Consider the following 24,016-nt stretch of genomic DNA (forward strand, 5'->3'; position numbering starts at 1 on the left):
GTGGCTGCGATGATGGGCTCAAGTATAGCAGGGATTATGGGGCTGGCGCGGGATCGGGCAGTGTTTCGTTCTGCTGTGCATGGGGTCGCTATGAGTCGGAAACGACTCGACGACACTTAACAACAACAACAGTACATCTTTTTGTTTCAGAGATTTATTGGTGTTATTCCTTATAGGTAAACTGCGTGCCCCCTCAATTAACGCTGGTTGCTTCCTCCAACACTAAACTTATTTTACCAAGGATTCTGTTCTTCAAGGCATTCTCATGGACAACAAAACAGTTAATATTCTTCTCTGGATCTCAGTCTCTTCCTCTGTAGTATCAGAGAGTTGGCTGAGAAGATGTTTAAGTTCTCTGTTAGCACTGACTCTATGGTTCTAGAATTTATTTACCAATGTTTATGAATAATTCCCTTTTCCTGTACCATGGGATATATGATAAAGGTTAACTAGGTGCAAGATGGAGACATCAGCAGAGTTAAGAGATAAACATGCATGAGATCTAACCTTGGTAAAAGACAGGTCTCTGGTTTCATGTCTGACAGTGTATTCACGTAAGTGCATTTCTCCTATTTTACTGTTAAACTATTTTAAAAAAAAAAAAAAAAAAGCTGCCACTGAGTACATTTTGACTCATGACGCCCTCACATGTGTCAGAGTGGAACTGTGCTGCATAAGGTTTTCAATGGTCTATTTTTCAAATGTAGACTGCCTGGCCAAGGCACCTCTGCGTGAACTTGACCCTCCCATCCTCCAGTTAGCAGCAGAGCACGTTAACCACTTGCACTATCCACAGACTCCTTAAAGTTCTTGTTGTTGTTGTTATGTGCCATCGAGTCGGACCCGACTCATAGCAACCCCTCCTTGGGTTTCCGAGGCGGTGTCACTACGGAAGTAGATTGCCCAACCTTCCTTCTGAGGAGTGGCTGGTGGGTTTGAACCGGTAGCCTTCTGGTTAGCAGTCAAGTGCCTTAGGCACTATGCTACCAGAGCTCCCATCTTAAAGTCCTTAGCTTGGTTAAAATTATTAGGGGTGTATATGTGTGCACTGGAAGGAAAGAGATACTGCAAAATCAACAACCAAGGAAGGAAAAGAGATACTGCAAAATCAACAACTAAAGCAATCCGGAAAAGGTCTATTATGTTGAAACACTCTCTTTTGCACCATGATTTTGAAAACCGTAACATAATCCGACCAACTGTTAAGTCTGAAATATAAACATTTCAAATGGATTTGCAATGACAACTACTCTACACCATAGTTTCTCGCTCACTCTCCAACCTTTTACAATCTGGATGAACCCTACCAATCCAATGGGACTGTTCTCCTGAGTCTTCCAAAGGCCCTAGTCTACAAACTCCTTCTCCCTGAGTCTCTCTTATTCTTGGTCAGTCAGCAGATTTGAGACTTCTGGCTTCCACTTCCTTCTTGAAATACACTCCTCTTCTGGCATGCTGAGCCATGGTGCTGTGTGTCTTACTAAATGCAGGTGTCCCCATGACTTCAGGTCCAGTTGTCAAAACAAAGGAATTTGTTGCTTACATAGCAGGTCCTAAAGGGTTTCAAGTAGGGAAGTGACATCATAGCTGTGCTGTAAGAAACTAGTTCTGTTGCTCTATGAAGGAAAGAATGAAGCAAGCCAACTAGATCACAGATTACTACAGTAGCCCAGACAACGATAGCAAGAAGTGAGCCAAGGTAGATGTCAAGGAAGAATCGAGAGAATCTCACTCCAAAAATCATCTCTAGCCTTCAAAGTTTAGCTCAACAGCTTTGTGCTCCATCCCCCATACAGCCACAGACCATCCTGGCTAGAAACCCCTCAGGCTCAGCATCTTTCTCACAATCACATGTAACTTAACTGTAACACTGACTGGCAGGGTTTGAGGCCATATCCATATTCCTCTTAGAATTCTCTATCATGTCAAGCATACAGTTAATGTTGGATGAATGAGTAAGACACTTTTCCTGGTCACCATCACTGAAATCTATTTCAGTTTTTGTGTAATTCTATAAACTCAGAGGCACATAAGAAATTCACTGATGTACTGAGAATTATACCATTTTATGGTCTTCCTTCCACCTACAACCTTCATACCAGTCATAAGCTTAATGGCCAACAATAGGAAGATGGTTAAATAAATCACAGTCCCAATTCATAAATGCTGGATAAAAATAAAGAGTATCACCATTTTGTAACTCCCAATGAAATAATGGGTCTGAGCTGTAGTTTGCTGGAAACAACCTATACCAGCTTGTGAGGACAGATTACATCCATCGACTCCTAGTTCCACGTTCAGTGACACACAAGTAGCATGAACTTGGCCATGGTATGAGTGCTTACACCACAAAAGTTGACATTTACCAACATATCAGTGGATCTAGACTGTGAAAGCCTGTTGGGGATCATTGCATAATGGATGGATCAGGCTGATACTACCTGAACACAATGATCAATCAAACCTCACAAACAAAGAGGCATTACACATCAGAGACTTCCTAATGTGCAGCAACAGGAAGTGCACAGCATCACTAGGAAGTATTCTGGCCACAAATCAAACCCCAATTCAGATTAAGCCTAGAGCTACCTACTACTTTACAGGAAATACAGGACATAGAACAATCAGCTAAAGCCAAAATCTCCTGGTATCTTCTCCCAAGGGGTTTACCTATTTCTCTAGTTGCAGAAAGAAATATTCATTTGTACAACACCCAGAACAGACTCTTGTCAGTTTGTTGCTCAATAAACACACATCACCTTAACCCTAGTTAAGACCCAGACCTGATCATGAGCCTTCCCAACTGTACACCTCCCAGTAGAGGCCTGGGAAGTACTCTGAAACTATTTCTCAATGTAGGGGTGGGAGGTAACTGAGGAGGTAATAAAGAATCCAAAGAAACTATCAGAGCCTTGAAGAATGCCCCAGAATGCTTTCTGTCATTTCAGCTACATTCTAGCAGGTGGTAGCAGTTAGTACAGAATTAGAAGCACGTTTGGCCTAGGTAACCTCAGCCAGGAAGGACATCTCTGGCACTCTCAGGTATCATCTGGTCACTGTAGGTATCAACTAAAACACTTTTTTTTTTTTTTGCAATACGTAGTATTTGCAAATGATGCAAAATTAGAAAGTGATAAATGGGTATTCAGTGAAAAGTCAGTCTTCCTCCCATTTCTATCCCTAGTCACCCTCTTCTTTTCCTCACAGGTGACCACCTTTACCAGTCTCCATCTGAAACTGTTTGTACATTACAAACATATGTATTCTAAACTATGCCTTTTCCACTTAATTTATAGCAGGTATCTTTCTACCTACTACACATATACAGCTGCCCTGTACTTTTTAACAGCTTCATAAGATGCTGTAGATGCACCATAATTTCTTAACCATGGACTTACCTTTTAAAGTTCTTATTATCAGGATGTTAAAAGCAGAGTGAGGAAATTACCCACCCAGAGGCACACAGGCAGAAACTACCCATGGCTATGTTTTCTTTAGCCATGACAACATCTTTAACCTTGTGAACTGCAATGTATTTGGCCAAATGGGGTGTGGTGGTAAAGGCTGCCCCCAACATCCATCCTCCTCTTTTACAGGAAGAGAGGTGTTTCTGGGAAGTGACTGCCTAGAAGGGAAGGACTCCACCTCCAGCCATCTGGCAGCAAGGTATATCCACGGGACGAGGTTTCCCCAGTAAGTTTCTACGGACAGTGATGAAAGTTCAGGGTCTGGTGCTTAATGCGCCAGAGGAACAGCTCTCTCTTCCACACACTCTCTGCCCCTCTGCCACTCGGATGCTAAAGCTAAAAGACTGGAACAGGGCTCTGTGGCGGATAAGCACAGAGGCTTCTTCTTGTTACCATCTAACTCAAGGCTGCCAGCCTTAGGCACGGCTATGGAAGGCCTGGTCATAATCAAGAGTGAAAAAAGGGGAGTTTACCATACCACATGGTGGAACAAAAGAAACCCCTTGTATCCAAAAATTACTTCATGAAAACAACTGCTTCCGTGAGGAAAAGGAGGTTCAGGTCCAGAAAGTATTGACTTTACAGTGTGCTTTTTCTTACAGGAATTGCAATAATAAAGGTATTTCATGACTATACGTATAGTGCTATAAAAGTTAACTCTCACTGAGCAAGTCCCGGGCTTGACAGCCTCCAGCTTTTGTACACATGTCTCGTCACTGACTTAAGATGTTCTTGCACATTTTTATTGCTGTTCAAAACTAGCAGCTATTTGGGTCTGTGAAGAGATTGGTCCAATAGCTATCATGAATGGTGAACTCTCAATTACCCACAATGACCAAATCATAGCAGCGTCTCCTTGTGAACACTTTCAGTTTGATGGCAGTACTTAGAACCCCGGGGTAGTCTGACCAGACGAGACACTATCAAGTCAATCCCGACTCCAGGCAACCCATGTGTGTTGGAGTCGAACTGTGCTCCACAGGGGAAAAATGGCTGGTTTTTTGTAAGTGGCTCACCAGGCTTTCTTCCAATGTGCCTCTAGGTGGACTTGAACTTCCAACCTTTCAGTTAGCAGATGAGCATATTAACCACCCAGGGTCTCCTTGGGGCAGTCTAGGTTCCTATGAATCACATTCTTCAACTCTCTTCATAGATATCAAAGTTTAAGCCAATTGTCCCATCACTTCCAAAGTTAGTCTTGTGCATTTATACAGATGTACATTCAAAATCAGCCTGTTATTTCCCCCCCTATTGTGTCACCCACCTCCATAAATTCAGAGGCATTCATGCCCCCAGTTCTACGCAATTCCATTAAAACCTACCCAAACCCTAATTTGAGTGCCTGTGGTCTCTCCTTGCCTGAGTCTCAAGTCTGTTATTCTGTTTGCGCCCTCTTCATTTTCCTCTTCCGTTCAAGCACCGTGCACCTCCTTTCCATCCCACCATTCCACTTCAGTCCTCTCTGCCTCCGCAACTCAGCCTCATTCACTTGGCTTTCACAATCCTGTGAATCTCGTTTGAAACGTTAGCTTCATTTTTGTCTTTCACTTTCAGCTCAAGTCCACATTTTGTTTCATTTCACATGTGCCTCCCCTCTCTTTTATACCTTTCTTTCTTATTCCATTGTTATAAATGAGGAGGTCCTGGTAGAGTTTGTCTTAAGGGATAAAGTGGGCAGAAGGAGGGGGCTGCAGGGGCTGGAAGGACAATGGCCCAGTGCAGCAGTAAGTTCGCATCAACATGCCCAACTCCCACCCAAGCGTCTGAGGTAAGAGAGTCTCAGAACCACGGAGGCCAATGTGAAGTGGTCTCTGCGGTTAGGCAAAGAGAGATGGAGCCACAGAAGCTGGGTGAGTCTTCTGAACAGGCAACAAAACAAACAAGAAAGTAAGGATGGCCAAAAATGAAATGAAAAGATGGTTAGCTTCATCAGGAATCAGTGAAATGTAAACTGTCACCTACCAGACTGGTAAGGACTAAAAAGATGGATGCTAACCGGTAGTGGCAAGTGGTTATGAAACACTGTCAGACAACATTGCTGGTGGGGTGAGTCGACAGGCTCGAGTTTTCTACAGCGCAGTTGGGCAACATATCTACACTCTGCATGTCTAGAGCCTTTAACCCAGCAACAAAGATATGGATATAAAGTCATTAAGAACCTCTGCCTTGTTTGTAACATGAGATCACATGAGGGGGAGACGGGGTGTGTGTGCCAAATCTGGTGCGATTCAGATGATGTTTACTGGCTTCCTGAAGCCTCACAGGGTCAAGGAGCACCAGCTCTGATTTACAGAGCAGGACTCTGGGATGCAGAAAGATGAGACCACTTGCCTAAAACTCCACATAAATAAGCAGTTGAGCTGGGTTCCACCTCCACTTTTATCTTTTCCTCTATAGCACAGGATGTCTTAAAAACCCCAGGACATCAGTCCTCAAACCCAGCTGGCATCTCCTAGCTTGGGTACAAAACCTGAGACATGTGGACACTGTCCAGCCTCCCTCCTTTGCAAGGGCGAGGTACTGAGATACCTGCAGATTGTCTCAATCTTCCTGCATCTGTGTGACAACCGTCCAGCTCACAATCCACTAGCCATGTGGAATTTTTATAGCATCATCATCTGTGGCTGCCCTCAGCCCAAACAGCACTTACTATGAAATTATGCCAGAATTTAGATCAAAGTATGGAGGGGGAAATTCAAGGCAAAATTTTTGCCTGATGAACTCATGGCAGAGAATCAAATTTCCTGGGGAGTTCCAGATTCTAGTGTATTAAAAAACAATCTCTAACTTTACTATGAGGAGAGGACTTTATTAGAACAAATAAAACCTGCTGTGCTCTGCTGGACACTGAGGTCACGCTGATACGTCAGCCAAGGAGAGTCTTTTCTCGCTTTAGGAGAAAAGATAATAATCTTCAAATCACTAGCATCTGACTCTGGCTTGATTTAAAATGCACATCGATACAGAAAGAGTTCCAGGAAATAATTGTATTTATAGCTTGCCTGCATTAGTCAGTGGAAAAGCCCTTGTTGCTCCCAAAATAACATTTGGGATGGTGCCGTATTCTATCACTTTCACTAAGGCAAAGCTATGGTTCTCATCTTCTGTTCCGCAGATTCTCAGGTGGACATCATCAGACAGGCCCGTCTGGCCTCCCCCACCTCTAGTTGTACAGAAGTTGGTACAACAAAGTCCCAATCCAGAAGCCTTAGTACCTCCTCCTTGAAGGGGCCATTGCCCTAGATCCCTTCACCAACCACCTAACCGTCAGTCAGATTTAGAACCCCCCTTAGCATTAAACCCTTCAGGACATATGATCTCTCTCCACAAGGATAAATACAGGAGAAGGTTCCAGTATGCCAGTTATCATCAAGGTCTTTCAAACAGGAACTATACAAGTGTCTGAGGAAATGATAAGAGAGCAACTTTGTTTACAAGTTACCATGATGCTGAGAGTAACACCTCAACCACTCATGTGGGGCTGTTTGGAGTGTCAACATTTTTACCCTCTCGCTATAGAATTTTCTAATTCTTGATCCATAGCAAGTGTGGGCAATGCTCCAGATACATGTGCTATGTATCTGTCTAGAACTGTCTTTCCCTTCCCCACAATACCATACAGTGTAAAGCCCACAATACCATAGTAATGCAAAACCCTCAATGGGGGGGAAATGGCCAGATGGGCTCTTCCTTTGCAGCCCCAAAGGCCTCTGGGATTGACACACACCCAGTGGCTCCAACAAGAAGGTCAACGGCTGGGGTGCAGATTCACCTGGCACACTGGGCTGGAACACTTTATTCAGATCCAAGGAGGAAGCTCTGGAATGGGTTTTCTGGGGCCGCGGTGGCGGGGTAGGAGGGTCCTCGCCCCTTTTCATGGCCTCTTCTATGGAGGTGCTAGAGTAAGATCTGCAGCAAAATAAGGGAGGGTCAGAAAGGAAATGGCAAAACTTTACTTTTGGCAGCTGGATCTGGAAATGGAAAATGCCCCCAAAGTCAGAATGACTGTAAAGGGCTGACAAGCTCCCCCAGCAGAAGTCACACTGTATAAGAATTAGCCAAACCCTAACCATGCACCAGGAGCTTTTTAAACTCCTTAGACCTAAATGTACAAAACAGGAAAAGTTTTATGTAAATCCAAATCAGCGTCTATTGGAATGGTTAACAAGAATAGCAGGTGAACCGTTTGGCTTAGGTATGTCCATATTTTAAGAGAAGGGCTTCATGGTATTAAGTGCAGAACTTCTCTCCTGTTCCCATGCAAATGCAGTATCATATGTACATATGGAACTGGGACAGATAAGCTGAAGGTAAGGACTAAATGTGCAAGGGAATGTGCCACAAATGAAATTCAGGAAAGGAAAACACACCCAATCAGGTGGCGCAGCGTAGGCTTTCATGCCCTAAGGAACAGAGGTTATTTTGGAAACTTCCCAAGCAAAAGCCTCACTTGAACCTTCTCCCTCAATCTGTAACAAACTCACCACTCACTGCTATCGAGTCAGTTCTGATTCACAGTGACTGTCACAGGGTTTCCAAGGCTATAAATCTTTATAGAAGCAGGCTGCCTCATCTTTCTCCCGAGGAGCAGCATAAGGGTTTGAACCGGTGACCTTTGGTTAGTAGCCAAATGCCTTCACCACTGTGCCACCAGAGCTCCTTAATCTGGAGCAAGGCAGTAACTAACTAGGTAAATCTGGAGACTGTAACTCCAATTATGACATTAAAGAAAAAGGAACAAAGTAATTTGCCAAAGGTCAAATAGCTAGTAAGCTATTTGTACACAGGTACAATTCCACTTACAAAATGTTCTTTTATTGCCTTGTGAGCCAAGGAAGAGCTCCTTTGGCAACAGCAGCTAGAATGTACACTAGAGAGCACTTATTTTCTGAATTAATTCAACCTCAGTACATTGGGCTATCACTGAGGAACAGGCTTAAAGACACATTTCCAATATATGATCAAGAAAAGGACTTAGGAGGTGCATGGGTACATCTGTGCTATGCAGCTTCTCACTAACTTCACGTCAAGGAAAAACAGCCTTTTTGTTAGAGACGTGTCTTACAGACACATTCATCTCAGAAAACCGTTCCTCATATTGAGCCATCAGAGTGAGTGGCACTCGTCAAATCAGTCTACCACTATGACTAAGCTCCCTCCGTTCTTGGCCAAGCCGTTTTGGAGTTCAACATTTCTTTGTGGAAGATGAGGTTTTTGTCTCTCTCGTCAGGTTGCAATCTTTAGCAAAGCTGTCACACTGCCATGTGATACACTCTAGGATAGTCTCTGTAACAACTGCCAAGACAGACAAGGCAAGAAGGCCTGCAGGAACTAGCAGGGAAGAGTGTTTGGACACTTTCAAGCGGAGTAAAATGCTGCTGTGTTTACAGGGGAACTCGTAACTTCAAAAGGAAATGAGAGACCCTAACCAGAAATTCAAAGAACTTTCTATGCCGGAAGTTGAGTTAGTGACATCTTTCACTCAAGAAATATATATAAATCCACACACACAAACACACCTGTGAAAGCCAGAACCTGTGTAAGGCAGATGCCTGTCAGAGAAGGAAAACTCAAACGCTTTCTGCTAATAGACAGTGACAGAAAAGTGGTAAGACTACACCTTGTCAAAGGCAGAGAATTTTTGAGACCTGGAGAAACACGGCACTCTTATCAAGTTCCGGCTCTCACAGGTTTCACTGTGCATGCATATATATCCCACACCATACATGTCATTTCCATATATAATCTACATACTTATACTTTCATATGGAAAGTTACTGAATATCAAGTAAGTGAGATTGTATGACTACAACCAATTAAAATATAAATGTGCAAGGAATCAACAAAATGATGACTGTAGTAGTGTCAGAATGGTGATTTTTAGACCATACTTTCAAGGACCATTTCTATAGTTTGTTACTAGACTGCTGACTTTCCCTTTACATTTCAATAAAGCTTTATTATTGTAAAAAAGGAAGATAAAATTATTTGATTGTCTTGGTCTGAGACCCAGGTGGGAATAGTAACCATAAAAACTTCATCAGACCAGGAGACAAATCTCTTTTATATGTGTATACATATATATGTATATATAATTTAGTAAAACACATTAATACCAGAATATGTGACTATGAGATTTTGTAATTTCACTTGCTTGGGGAGCAAGGACAGAGCAGTAGGAATAAAAAGTGAGAAGGTCAGTTCATGGTTAACATAGTTTACAGAAGCAGATTTTGCATTTAAAGATGCTTCTTCCGCCAGGAGAGAAGAGGTGGCAGTGCTCTCCGTCCCCAAACCAACACAGACTGACATGCGGGAGATCTGCTCACCCTCTACAGGATGAGCAATGGCATGCCACAGAGAGAAGCAGTGACTACACCCTTTTCCTACCAAAACGAGTGACTCCATTTACTATTTTTACAATACACAGTTATCAACACCTGCTATAAACAAGGAAACAAAAACCCAAGTTGGAAAATCCAGGTGTAAAAGATAAACTCAGGGATAACTCTTTGCTTTACACAGAGACAAGATTTCCTTAAATATTGGTATTTCAAGCATAGAAAATATGATTAGAATTAAATCCACATTTTCAGGAGTATGTCTACCAGCAAGAGGAGGAAAAACGTCAGGAGAGTCTACGCGGAACTTAGCAAGGCCACACACACCCACAGTACTCGACCTTGCACTTCAGTTCTACCAGGCACGGTCCTCTCAGGACCATCACGTCTTGGACTGATGAAGGCTACCCTTCCTCTGCTCCTCTCTGCAGAGCACTGCCTCACTCTCCCTCTTCTACTCTCCTTTATTGAAAAACGAAGAAGCAAAAGAAAGACTCTAAGAGGGGCTCAAACAGACCATATACTCTGCTTACCTGACTTTGATAAGAAGAAACTTCAGTCCTCGTTGACACAGTCACACCCATTTCCTTTTCCTAGTCTAGATTTATCCCTCATACCTCTTTCTTTCTGGTGCTGACTTCATTGTGGAATCAGTGTTAGTTACCTTATAATCATGTTCCCCTCTTTTCAATGCTCCTTCTCCCTATTGGTTATCGTCCTGTGACAAATGGGTCATAATCGCACAGCCTACCTCTTCAGGTCAGGGGACCAGAGAGCATCCACCACCACTTTCTAGAATAAAAACAGAAGTGAAGCATCTCCCCAGCATCATTATGTGTTCCAATGGAACCACACCCAACTAGTGAAATTACCCAGGTTCTAATTTTCCATTCTAAAGGAAGAAGAAAGCATGGGCTGGCTTTTGAGTTGGGGGTTTTATGCCTAGGCAAGGTCAGGGCACAAAGCACATTAAAGCAGAAATTAAACAAACACTACCTGGATCTTGGTCTTGCTCTGAGACTGTTGGAATCCTTAGGAGTTGCTGAAACAAAGATTATTTGTTGTTTGCTTGGGTTTCATTTCTGCAGTTAAACAGGTTTATGTGCAGCACCTGGGCTAGTACAGAACACAGCAATAGGTAAACACGAGGCACCGGTGTCCATGTGGAGAATCTGGATGCCTTCCACATCTCATGACTTCATCACTTTATTTCTAAAACTAAAGACACCAATGACAGGGAAAGGAAAAGCAACACATTTTTCCTCTCAGCAGAAGACTACCTCAAATCTATGCCGATTACTAAAGAAAGTCCAATCTGAAAAGACAACCTTTTCAAGAGGTTATTTGTTTTGCATAATGATGGTTCATACTGGAGGGTATCTTGGCTGATCAGGATAGCCTAGCATCAGATTTTAAACCAGTCCGCCCTGAAGGCTAGGGAGAAATCTCTTGGGCTCCGTATTTCTTTTTTATTTATTTATTTTTGCAGTGTTTCCTGCCCTCCTCTCCTATCCCTGCTAACCAACAAAGAAAGTTTCCTTCCATGTATAAACCTTTCGGCTCCATATTTCTTAAACTATACTATCCGAGCAGCAGGGCCACGAGCAATCAGTCACAAGTCAGCTGAAATGAGCTATGCAGCTTTTCCAATAAGAAAACAGTCTTGTGCCCCCTGTCTCTATGACCAAATCATATAGCAAATATGGAATGAAATCATTAATTTGAAACATTTACAAAAACACGAATCCTCAGTTTATTTATGCTTCCAATCGTTTAGATAACTTTGGGAATCAATAGCTATGCTGAGGTTTTGCAAACACTGAAATTTTTTCATCATGAAATATCAGAAAAGTTCATAGAGAAAGTGCTAATAACTAGGAACAGGAACAATGTAATTTATGTACAGGTATACATCGCTTAACATCTGATTGGGCAACTCCCAACTGCATATATATCTCTAGTTCCGTAAGCTTTTGCTTCTTGTTTGTTTGGCTGGCTTTTTAAAAGAGAAAGCTCTTCTTTTGTTTGTTATTTTCCCCTAATGGTTTTAAAGACCTAAAACCCAGACTCTTACAGCTCTGGCTGACGAGTGGGATACAGGCAGGTGAGGCAGAGGACCCGGCTCTGGGTGCAGGCTTGCAGGCTTTGTCCGGCAGGCAGGCAGTGGCCAGGGCTGTAGGCCCAGGCTGCTCAAGCTGCTCAAGCTGATGAACAGCGAGTTGGGTTGGGCATGCTCTTCTCCCTCCTTGCTCACCTCCTCTTGTTCCGTTCCTGCCCCTGTTCTCTCAGCCAGCACTACTGTCATCACCCATTCCTTCAGCCTTCACCAGTGGCTGCAGCAGCAGCAGCAGCAGCAGCAAGGACAACTGCAAGTGGGCTCCCATAAGATTTTAATGTGGTGTTCACACAATGTCCAGATCACTTAATGTCCTCTTTCACAGAACATATCGTGGAAGTTAGTGACACACACCTATACGTGTGTGCACAAAATCTTTCAGGAAGAAAATACTGCCCTGCATTATCCCATTCTCTTACACAATGCTCCAGAGATAAGCAGCCTGAATTTATGACAGTCATTAAAATCCTTCGGTTATATAAGCAGGGCAGAAAGGGGAGATGAAAACCCCCAGGAATGCTGACAAAGCACACCACCAATCTGCATGCCCTGAGACATGGTCAGCTGCGTGTTAGGGGCATCTTCCCAATCTAAGCACTTTGGCTTATTGTAATGAGGACACACACATCTCTAGACCTCAACCCTCCGCAACACAGCCACAGCCTCAAAAGCCAGCATGGAAAGCGCGGTGTCCAAGTCCCCTCTTGCCAATGTCATGCACATGCACCTGGATGTGGATGGAAAAACACCTCCCTCCTACAGACTCCAGGCAGCAGAGAATGGATCTGAAAGGGGAGCAGCTCCACCCACCCAGGGAGCTGCCTTGCGGCCAGGTGAACAGAGTGTAATGGACTCACCACAGGGCTGGGGGAGCCCTCTGAACAGGCTGCCCACCACAGGCTCCGTGCCCCTCTTCTCTGTCAGGGCCCTGCTCTCAAGGTGTCCATAGGAAGGAGTCCTGGCTGTGTTAAAATACTGTTCCCCAAACCAAGCTATGGTGACTGTTAATTCCTTTGTCAGTTGCCATTATCTTTTTCTTTTTGCTGGGGTAGGAATGGGTATGGAAGGAAGGGCGAGCCATGTTGGTGAGAGATAAACACAGACAGACAGATGGGGTTAACGGTGACGAGGAGGAGTGGGGAGAGCAGCCCAGAGATCAGGCCAGGAGTCCTGAAGTGTAGGTTCTCTTCCTGGCCATGGTATGAACTTGCTGATACCTCTTGGAATCTTAGTTTCCTCACCTCCAGAATGAAGATAATAAAAATGTAGCCCTGCGCCTCACTGGGAGAGATAAGAAACTTGAAGATATTTTGAAAACTAAGTGTATTTTTAAATGATAAATTATTACTGTTACAGAATGCATAAACAAAGTTCCTAATTATTCAAGCTTAGGAATCCAGTTTCTAAATTTAGCTCCTTCTGGAACAGCAAAGAAGGTACAGATGGGAGAAGGACAGAACTTGTTTTACACCTAAAATCATTAGACGATTGCTGCCAAAGAGGGCAGAATCACCAAGAGCAGTCTGGAGACCACAGTATGAGGGTGAACAGCCTGCTAAACCTCAGTATGACCCAAAGGCACCAAGAGAAAGATCCCCACCGTGCAGTGTGCTCTGCTGAATTAGGCTGGAAGGCAACATTAAGAATTCTATTGGTCTCCACTTACATATACATTTTCAGCAGTTCAAAGGGTAATAGCATAAGGAAAATGAGCTCATAAGAAACAGCCCCATTTCCTGATAACACAGCACTACCTGTGTATCATCCACCACCCATCACCACCATCATTAGCATTAATACCAACAATTGTGGAGGAGTAGAGCAGGGGGTGCTGCTTCTCCTTCAACCTGGAAACAGATCTCCCAGGCAGGTCTTGGTCAATCTCCATAGGTTTCAAACTAGAAAAGGCCAGAGACCACTGTTCTATTAATGCTTCCATCTGCCTTGAAGCCCCTAGAAGTCAGCCTCATCATATGGTATGTGTGACTATCTGCAAAAACAGCAAGGGCACATTGTATTGTGCATTCAGGTAGGAGCAACTAACTGATGGATGATTGCTTCTCACTTAGCTGGGAAGACAATGGAAGAATGGCAACTTCTCAGAACACACAAGGCTTGTCATGGAGTGGATACAAGAGGAAACCTGTAGCCTCCAGAAAGGGGCAGCAGCAGGAAGAATGATTAAGGAAACACATAGCATGCTCCCAGGTAGAACATGAAAACCCAATTCAGGTATGCTTCACGCACTGTGTCCCACCTAGTATGTTTTGCTTGATGTCGCTTTGTCTTATTCAATGAGAGGATGTTACACATGATCCTTAAGCACATGCCCCAAAGAAAACTTTATGCTCATGCTAAACTCTCCAGAAAAAAAAAAAAAAGTTATTTATTAGCCTCCAAGTCTGTTGGAGAGGCACCAGTTTCAACTCCTCAAATTTAAATAGCTTTGACTAAAACTACAGCATGAAGTTTTCAAAAACTGGCATGCATCTAGTTTGGCTCCAAAATTTGAGGTGGGAAGAACCAACCTCAGGTTTCATCTACACAAATAGAGCGTGTTCCCCCTACGATCAATGAATTCGAATCTATTTCAAAAGGCAAAATTTAGCTTGGAATTCACACCACTTTTGGAATCATGCTGGTTCCACAGCCTTAACTTTCTATTTCTTAACATCACCTTCCAGAGGTTATGATGGCTGCTGGTTGCCATGGAGCTGATTCTAACTCATGGCAACCCCATGTGTACAGAGTAGAACTGCTCCTGGTTAGCAGTGCTTGTGCCACCCAGACACTCCTCTCCAGAGGTACCAGTTCCCAGAATAGGCTACATATCACAATCACTTGAGGAGCTTCCGAAAAATACAGATTCTCACTCAAATTCATATTCATCCTCTGTTTCTCTCCTCTTCCCTCTCAGACCCTTCTCCCCATTTCTTCTTCCTCTCATTTAAGCCTTGAATGAACTTGGTGTCTGGAAAACATTTTACCACAACTTAAGCCTCAACATCATATTGATTCCACTATTTCAATTTTAAACCAGAAGCGTGGGAAGACAGCTAGTTAATCACAACAAAATGATTTTCTTACTAATATAAGGGATATAACAGCAAAAGAGAAAGTGGCAATTTCTTTCATATACTCATGACCAGAGTACAAAACAGTCACACCTTCCCTGGACAGTTTTTTAACTAGGGTGTATCGTGGTTCAATGGTGCTGTCATCAAGAGAGTTGAGGACACAAGGCCCAGTCATTCTCCACTGGCTGCACAGACACAGTTCCAAGTGTTCAAGAAACTAGACTAACTCAACTCTTATTATTATTCTTGGAGTAACCAGTAATAAATCCACTACTTGTGTAAGACACATACATGACTTCCTGGTGTTTACCAAAATTAAACCCACTGCCGTCGAGTCAATTCCAACTCACAGCAACCCCATAGCACTGAGGAGATTGGTACCATAGGGTTTCCAAGGCTATTAAATCTTTACGGAAGCATACTGCTATATCTTTCTCCCATAGAGCGGCTGGTAGGTTTGAACTGCCAATCTTCCGGTTAGCAGCCAAGAGCTTTAACCACTGCACCACCACTTCTTTCCTGGTTTTTAGGTATAATGAAAATATTTGAGATTTTCACTTTGGAAATGGCAATTATCAGCTCCAGGCCTCCAGCTGACCTACCCCATCAGGTCTTTACTCCACATGAAACGCCGTAGTTCGCTGAAATCATCTCAACTCCAATGAGACCCTAAATTTAAACTGAGCTATCCTTTCAGTGAAACCTAAATTGGGAATTTAAAGAAGAAATTATCCTCTTCTCACACCAGAAAGAGGAAAAGTAAAAAGCCAAAGTGGTTTCTTCTAATAAAACACAAGAGAAATATGTAGGGAGAAACAAACACACTATCAGAGCGGTAGTAATATTCTTCTTGCTGAAACTATAGCTTTGTAAATTAGAAAGAATTACATAGAAAGTATATTAAAATTAAGGTTTGTTCCTACCTGGATCCTCAGACATATCCTTTGGTGAGCCTTCATCTGTAGTAGTTTTCAAAGCTAGTGATGTATTGTTTTATTTTGAAGGAATAAGAGAAAGGGGAGGAAAAAAATAATGACATTTTATTTCTGAGGTACATTACATTAAAACAAAGAACCCCCAGTTATCACTTACAAAAACAGATCCCATAAACCACTAAAGGAGCTCTGGTGGCACAGTGCCTAAGGCATGTGACTGCTAACCAGAAGGTTGGTGGTTCAAACCCACCAGCTACTCCAAGGAAGGAAGATGGGGCAATCTACTTCCTTAAAGTTTCACTGTCTCGGAAACCCAGTGGGCGTCACTATGAGTCACAATCGACTCGACGGCATGGATTTGGTTTTTTTAATAAACCACTAAAAGTTGGTACAAAACCAGTTGCCATCAAGTGGAGCATTCACGAAAATAATAAAGACCTCCTGGATTATGGAAATAGGTTTTCCTCCTACAGAGAACAAAGCTATACTTTTAACTTTCCAGAGGGTGTACCTCTAGTGGCTAGGGAGAGCATTACCAGAAAGCATCAGGAATTTTCCCTTCATTCCTGCTGGGAATCCCTGGGTGGTGTAGATGGTTAACATGCATAGCTGCTAGTTGGAGTCCACCCAGAGGTTGCCTGGAAGAAAGGCCTGGGGACTTACTTCTGACAAGTCAGCCACTGGAAACCCTGCGGGGTAGATTTTTCATTCCTGACACCTAGACAAATTATATCCGATCTCTGGGCTTGGGGTCTAGGCTTCAGTATTTTTAGAGTTCTTAGGGTTATTCCAATGTGCAGGCCAAGTATCCACAGTGAAAAGAATGAACAGAGTATGCACTGCTACAGACAATACCCAGATCTGTCTGCGTCTCCTCAGCAAGTATTTAAAAAAGAGAACATGCAATTATTGTTCCTTAATGGAAAACTTATTTTTTAGAAAGTTTTCCAACACAAAGCTGAACAAATGGTAGGTTTCGATAATAAAACCTTCAATAGCTTCACTGACATGTAGACCCTTCAGATAAGCCTCTCTCATTTGTAGTTAGTGGATCAACATCAGTTACTAGCAGGAAGGGTAGCTTGAGATCAACAAAATCTTGATTCTTGTCCAAGTTCTTTTTTCTTACTAACCAAGCAAATCATTCATACTGTCAGAGCATCCATTTCCCCCTCTTTAAATTTTAGGTGATAAAATATACGAGCCTCCATTCAGTGTTTTGAGGACTGAATGCAGCAAGGTTAGAGGAAGGGCCTGGTAGATTATCAGGCATTAAACAGAAGTATTGGGGAGGGTCCTTCTTGCTGTTCTAGATAGTTATCAGGCCACTTCATCCCTGCGCTTAATGGTAACTACAACATGGAGCCCTGTGTTGCACTGCTTCTTACATGTGTCACAAAATAGGCAAAATAGTTGCTAGGCTCCACATCATATCCCTGCCCCCCAAAAAAACCACTCTCGCAAAGCCAAAGTGAGGCAGATATAGCCCAAGAACAGAAAATCTGGCCACAATAGAACTTCCTCAGGTATTAGAGCTTTGTACAAAGGTGCATTTCTCCTCAGATTCTAGGATCATATCTGTCAACACAAGATGTTAAGGAAGTTCTCAATTCTGTCAGTGGCCAGTCTTTTTCTACTTAGCTGGCCAGATTCCAATGCAAGGTATCACAGTGGCCTGAGGGTGAGCAGTGAGTCAAGGGCCAATGAGTTAGGGGGCTTTGGGCACTCAAACTCCCATAACCACCTTAGGAACTATGATTATGTGGAAACATGCCAACAGTCCAAGTGTGTGCACATACTCAAAACTATCCTCAAATGCTCCAGAAACCACACATTTCGAGAGATTTGAACGAGGACACATAGGTAGAAGATCCTTAAAAGAACAAAATTCATTTTTTTCATACCTTGTTTGTCATCGAGAGTCACATCCTGGGTAGGGATAGGGAAATCAGCCATGTCCTTAACAGATGTCTTCTTGGAAAGGAAAAGTATATGAATTATATGCATTGTGATGGAAATTATATGAAATGTATGTATGATAAAAATGTTCCAGGCAGTATTTCTTCCAATATTTATGGTTTCAGTAAACCCTGACATTTAATACTATTTTATTTTTTAAGTTCCTACTGAGGTAGAGATTAATTTGTATTTCAAAATTTACATGCAGAGGGAAAAATTCACAAACCAGATTGAGGCAGGTTTATAGACCATACATTACATCAGAATAGAACTTGGGATTCAGCCAGAGAATTGCATAGCATTTGCCCATTCAGCCAAGAACAAACCTGTATTTCATGTACTTTTTCTATTGAGCAGAGAGAAGTTCTGACAAGTGGCCCCGTAATTTAGGTATATACCACAATCTGTTAAGCAAAGGGTGGCCAACTCTGACAAAATGGCCTCCTTGTTGTGGAATACGATAATTTTATTGATGAGCAGATCAAAATTTTGTCCAAATGCACTTATGGGAAGATTTTTCACTTATAAGAAGATAAAAGCTGATGAATTACTTTAAAATTCCATTTAAAGTCTACTTAATATTAATTTATTTCTTCTAAAATAGGTTGGGCAATCTACTTCCGTAGTGATGCCGTTTCGGAAAACCCAAGGAGGGGTAGGTATGAATCGGATCTGACTCAACTGCAGTGAGTTTGAGACTCTTAAGACTTCTGATGAAATTAAAGAAGAATATATATTCTTATTGGCTTTTTATACACATAAACTCTAGAAGATACGTAAGAATCGAGGGGTAACTGATTAGTGAGGGACAGGAATGGGAGGAGAACTGGTCAATATATGCCTTTTATGTTGTGTATGTTTTGAGCATATTTAAAAAATCAGATCAGATTACATTTAAACACTTAAAGGAAGTAGAATAAATCACATGCTGCCTGATGTGCCAAAGAGTCTATGGGTCTACCTCTCAGAATCCAAACAACCCCTGCAAGATGAGCACTACTTCTATTTTAAAATTTTTCCAAAGAATGGAGTTATAAGAACTATGTGGTAGTAACCTGATCTATAATTAACAATCTTTAGGCAACTAATTATTGGCATTACAATGAAGCCTCCAAATGTAATTTCTTTTTTTTTTCCTCTTATACCAGCTCAGTTTTATTTTTGAAGTGGCAAATTACAAATTTTAAGCAAGACCCTCCAAATTCATTTACATGACAAGAAAGGAGCTGAATGTAAATTTGCTCTGTCATCAACAGTCATTCTCTAGCAATTTATCAGGCAATCACAACCTAGAAACAGAACACCTTGTAGTAGTGGACCATTTGTTAATTGATTTTCACATAGGGTTAGCTGGAAGAATCAGTTTTATGTTCATCCTGACCAATGGCCAAAGCAAGAAGAGATGGTCTCTTTCTATAATTTTTAGAGTTAATTATGCCCTTTAGAAGTTGGGCGCACTAGCTGGCAATGTTCTGCTGGAACCTGGTCCATTCAGCTGGCTCACCCTACCGGCCCATGGGTCCGATCTGCCCTTATAGCCTCCAAAGGAAGGTCCCTGATTTGAGTCAAACTCTCAGGTAACTACAATCAAGTAAGGGTGAACCTCACAGGTAGCCTCTGCTTTTAACTCAGCAACTCAAAAGATAGAAGTTATCTTCATGACTGTGGTGGGAAAGAAATGAACAATAATGGCTAAAGGTTGAGGTAACCCTAAATTCAAGATGTAGTCCACCTGTGAGGACAAATATCCATCCAAATAAGCTATAATTTACAGTGATTTTGACAAACTACAGTCCCTAGTAGAATCTGGTCACATTACCTATGTTATCTAAACATGAACATGTGAGCAGGAAGCCCTTTTTAAGTATGGCTGTGCAACAAGAAGAGGAACAATATTTTGGAAGGCAGTGGAATCTGAGAGGTGGAAAACACTGAGAAGTTCTATGCCTTTCTGATCCTCAGTCATGCAGGCTCACTGGCTCGGTGGGGGCTGGCTGTGCCTGTGGCCAAGCCACCAACATTTCCCATGGGAACTCTGGTGGCATAGTACCTAAGGCATATGACTGCTAACCAGAAGGCTGGCGGTTCAAACCCACAAGCCACTCCTCAGAAGGAAGGTTGGGCAATCTACCTCCGTAGTGATACCACCTTGGAAACCCAAGGAGGGGTCGCTATGAGTTGGATCCAACTCAACGGCAGTGAGTTTGGGTTTTTTTTGGTTCTGTTACACTTAGGCTGCTGGGGACATGGAGAGTTTAGATTTTCTTTACAAGTAAGCACTTTGGTGGAAGGGCATTGCAAAGGTTGTCAAGAGAAAATCATTAAAACCACAAATAACAAGGTGTTAGGGGGAGGGCCACAGGCAAGCAGTTACATGGGCATGCCATTTAAAACACTGGTCCTCACTACAAGCCTTGGAAGGTTCAGGAACCTTCTAAGAGAAACAAAGATCTAAATAAATGAAAAGGCATCCCATGTTCATGGAGCAAAAGAATTGATATTGAGATTATGGGAAGATGAAGGTATAAAAAGACCATCATTCTGACTCTCCCCAACAAATACAGCAAAAAACACAACAAAGAAATGGTGTTCAGCTCTGAGGGACTCTAAATCAGAGCACAGAGGAAAGCAATGGGGAATGGCAGACAGGCAATGATCAATGAATCAACAACATGGTAGGAAAATCACTTCTCTCACCATCCCTGCTCCTCCCCCCAGCCACATGGGCCACCAGCAGCTGTGAACTGAGGAAGAGGCCCCATAAAAGAAGCCTCCTTCCCTAACTACCACAGACCCTGCCTGTACAACGAGCCAGTAGAGCTTCTGCTCTAAAATCAACAAGCTAAACCTCCCTGCACACAGATCCATTGGTGTATGCCAGCACCTCCCTTACCTGGACCCTGTTGGCTGCAAGCCTACTGCAAATTGCTACATAAGGCCCATGCAGTGGAGTTTGCTTTCACATTGTGGTAGTTAAATTTGTATGTCAACTTGGCTGGGCCTGGTTGAGTGGCTGGGCAGCTGGTGGTAGTTATTCCCCATGATCAGACTGGCAATCAGCTCCATGGTGAGATCTACCACAAGCAGCAAAGTAGCTGCCTTTGGGATGTGGTCTGCTTCCTGTATATAAGGAGGAGCCTTGGGGATAGTCTCTAGCTTATGGCACCTTGAATCCTGCATGGAGCCTTGTCATTGTTCAGCAGTCTGCCCTGCTCTGCCGACCTTGGGACTTACAATGGACTTGAATTAATCCTGCTGTGTGGTTTGGTAACATCGGGACTGTGCTATTTGTTGACCTTGGGCTTGTTAGCCTCAGCAGCCAGTAGCTGCCTGAGTGAAGAGATGCCTCTAGCTTCAGTGAGCTGGGAGCAAGAGGCAGAGCTGAAGCCCAAAGTCAAGGGACTTTCCAACAGCCCCTAGAGCCTGGCACTTTGAACTCAGACTTCTAGCCTCCCGAACTGTAAGAGAATAAACTCCTGTTTGTTAAGGCCATCCCATTTGTAGTATATTCTTATCAGAGCAGCACTAGGTAACCAGAACACACATTCTACACTCTTCCTGCCTTGCTGCATACCTTATAGCTCAGGTTTCTGAAACCAACAGAGCAGATCTCCTGAGAAGTCAGTTCAGATCTGTTTGTTCCCGCTTCCAGTGACTGCTGAGGATTGCTGGCTGGGGCTTATGAGTGCTAGGAAGTAGACATCCTTAGCGGAGGCTACATACACCCAGACCCAATACACTACAAGCTCTGATAGCAATAAGGCATAACTCCATGGGAATCTGACCAGAGTGTGACACCTCCTTCCCCACCTAGCATTTCTTGGTGGCCAGGCTGTTGCAAACTGCTACACGAGGCCCCTGGAGTGAGGTATGCTCCCATAGTCAGCACTGCACCTGCTTCCCTGTGTACTGCACAGCTGAGAACTATGAAACCAACAGGACAGACTTCCCTGGGATCAGTTTGGGTCTCTCTCTTCCCCATTCCAGTCATCACTGAGGGCTGCTCACTGAGGCTGCTGTGTGCTAGGAAGCACGCACCTTGAGTGAAGGCTGCACCCACAGCCAACATACTATAGGACAGGCTTTGATAGGTACAAGGCAGGCCTTTCTGATGGGCCATCCAGAGTGTGACAACTCCTTATCCAACTGCTAACTGTTGGCTGCTGGACTGATTTGAACTCCTACAGAAGGTTCCCTACATTATAGTCAGGAGGTGGGTCACTTAAGGGGATGCTGCTCTACCAATCAACATAGGGTCACTGGGGCTCTGAAACAAACAAGACAGATCTCTTGGCGGGCCTTTGGCAGAGTCCTAGCCCTTTTCCCTCCTGAAATGGAGGAAAGTCTGCCTGTGCTTCTCCTAAATGTCAGCTCCAATATAAGCAGCCCCCATAGAGCAGGGAGGGAGCTCTGGTAGCATAGTGGCTAAGGCACTTGGCTGTTAACCAGAAGGCTGGCAGTTCAAACCCACCAGCTACTCCTCGGAAGAAAGGTTGGGCAATCCTACTTCTGCAGTGATACTGCCTTGGAAACCCAAGGAGGGGTCGCTATGAGTCAGGGCTGACTCGACGGCACATAACAACAACAACAACAACATAGAGCAGGGAAGGATGCCTCTGGTATAACTGAAGGACAAAAACCAGCTATGAACAAGGCTCACTAAGTGTGAGTTTAATGACTAAAAATGTGGTTGCAGAAGTAGAGACATGAAAGGAGCAATAACCAGACCTGGGGGAGGGGGCGAACAGGGGGACTGTGCCTCCTGGTGGACAGACTGATTAGTGCATATCTCACCTAAGTGGCTGTGCCCACTGGTGGACAGACTGAACATAACATGTTCTATGGTGTGTTTTAGAGAGACTGAAAGTTGAAAACCGAGACCTGGAACTTTCAAATTCAGGGAGGGAAAAGGAACTATCACAGAGGAGAAGAAACAGTAAGCAAAGGCTGAAGGTTCTGCCTGCCCAAGAGTTTTGGCTGAAAACAGTGTGGCAAAAACACCAAACAAGGGTGAAAACTGAGAAAGTTAACACCCTTGAAAATTCCAACACCCCAACAAAAACAGCTCAAGACACACATGAACAGAGAAACAATGGTACATCCAAATGAACATAACAAAAGGAGTAAAAGCACATCTAGGGATAAAAGAAAAATGAAAAAAAAAGGAAAGAACATAATACAAAAAAGTAAGCATATTTAAAGAATCAAGGGAAAACATACAGAAAGAGTTAAAAGAAATAAAAAAAAAATGAACAAAGAAAATGAAGATCAAAAGAAAGATACTGCAACTGAAAGGGACAATAATTGAAATAAGTAACACAATAGGAGGACTCAGCAACACATTTAATCAAGGAGAAAAAAGAAGCAATGAATCAGAGGATAAAATGGTTACAATTACAGATGGTGTAGTGTAATAAGGATAGAAGCTCAAGCAGACTGAGAATAGTTTAATGGAATTATGAGGCAACAACAAGAGACCTAATATATCCATCATGGGAAATGCAGAGATGATAGAGAGAAAAGGACAGAAAGAATATCTGAAGGAAGAAAGAGAAAATTTCTCCAATCTAATTAAGGACATGAGTCTATAAATCCAAGCTCAAAGAATCCCAAGCAGGATAAACTCATACAGATCTATACTAAGGCATATTATATTTACCAAAAACCAAACAAACTGCTGTCGAGTCGATTCTGACTCACAGTGACCCTACAGGACTGAGTAGAACTACCAATTAAAGTTTCGAAGGCTGTAGATCTTTACAGAAGCAGACTGCCACATTTCTTTCTCACAGAGCAGCTGGTGGATTTGAACTGCCAACATTTTGGCTATCAGCCAAGCCCTTTAATCACTGTGCCACTAAGGCTCATAGTTAGGCACTTGTGATAGTCAAGGTTGTATGTCAACTTGGCAACACCATGATTCTAAGTAGTTTAAGTAGTTGTGATATAATTACTCTCATGATGAGATGTTCTATGAGCATCCAATTAGCTGAAAGAAGTTTCCTAAGGGGTGTGGCCTGCTTCCAATATATGTGAGGACATCTTATCTTCTGACTTTCTGCTTCATCCTGGTCCCTGCATCTAGCTCATCATCATCTCCAGTTCTTAAGCAGAACGAGTG

General features: G+C 43.0%; 1 protein-coding gene across 1 annotated transcript in view; it reads right to left on the reverse strand.

The window, feature by feature from the left end:
• Positions 1-24,016, reverse strand: part of REPS2 (RALBP1 associated Eps domain containing 2) — a 171,719-nt gene that overhangs the window by 59,263 nt on the left and 88,440 nt on the right. The window contains 4 exon segments of the mRNA XM_042783369.1: positions 7,240-7,376; positions 10,805-10,850; positions 15,925-15,978; positions 17,841-17,910. Coding sequence (XP_042639303.1) covers positions 7,240-7,376; positions 10,805-10,850; positions 15,925-15,978; positions 17,841-17,910 — 307 coding nt within the window.

This window comes from Orycteropus afer, unplaced genomic scaffold (assembly GCF_000298275.1).
Source record: "Orycteropus afer afer isolate SDZICR_OR568_19922 unplaced genomic scaffold, OryAfe1.0 scaffold00975, whole genome shotgun sequence".
Taxonomy (NCBI): domain Eukaryota; kingdom Metazoa; phylum Chordata; class Mammalia; order Tubulidentata; family Orycteropodidae; genus Orycteropus; species Orycteropus afer.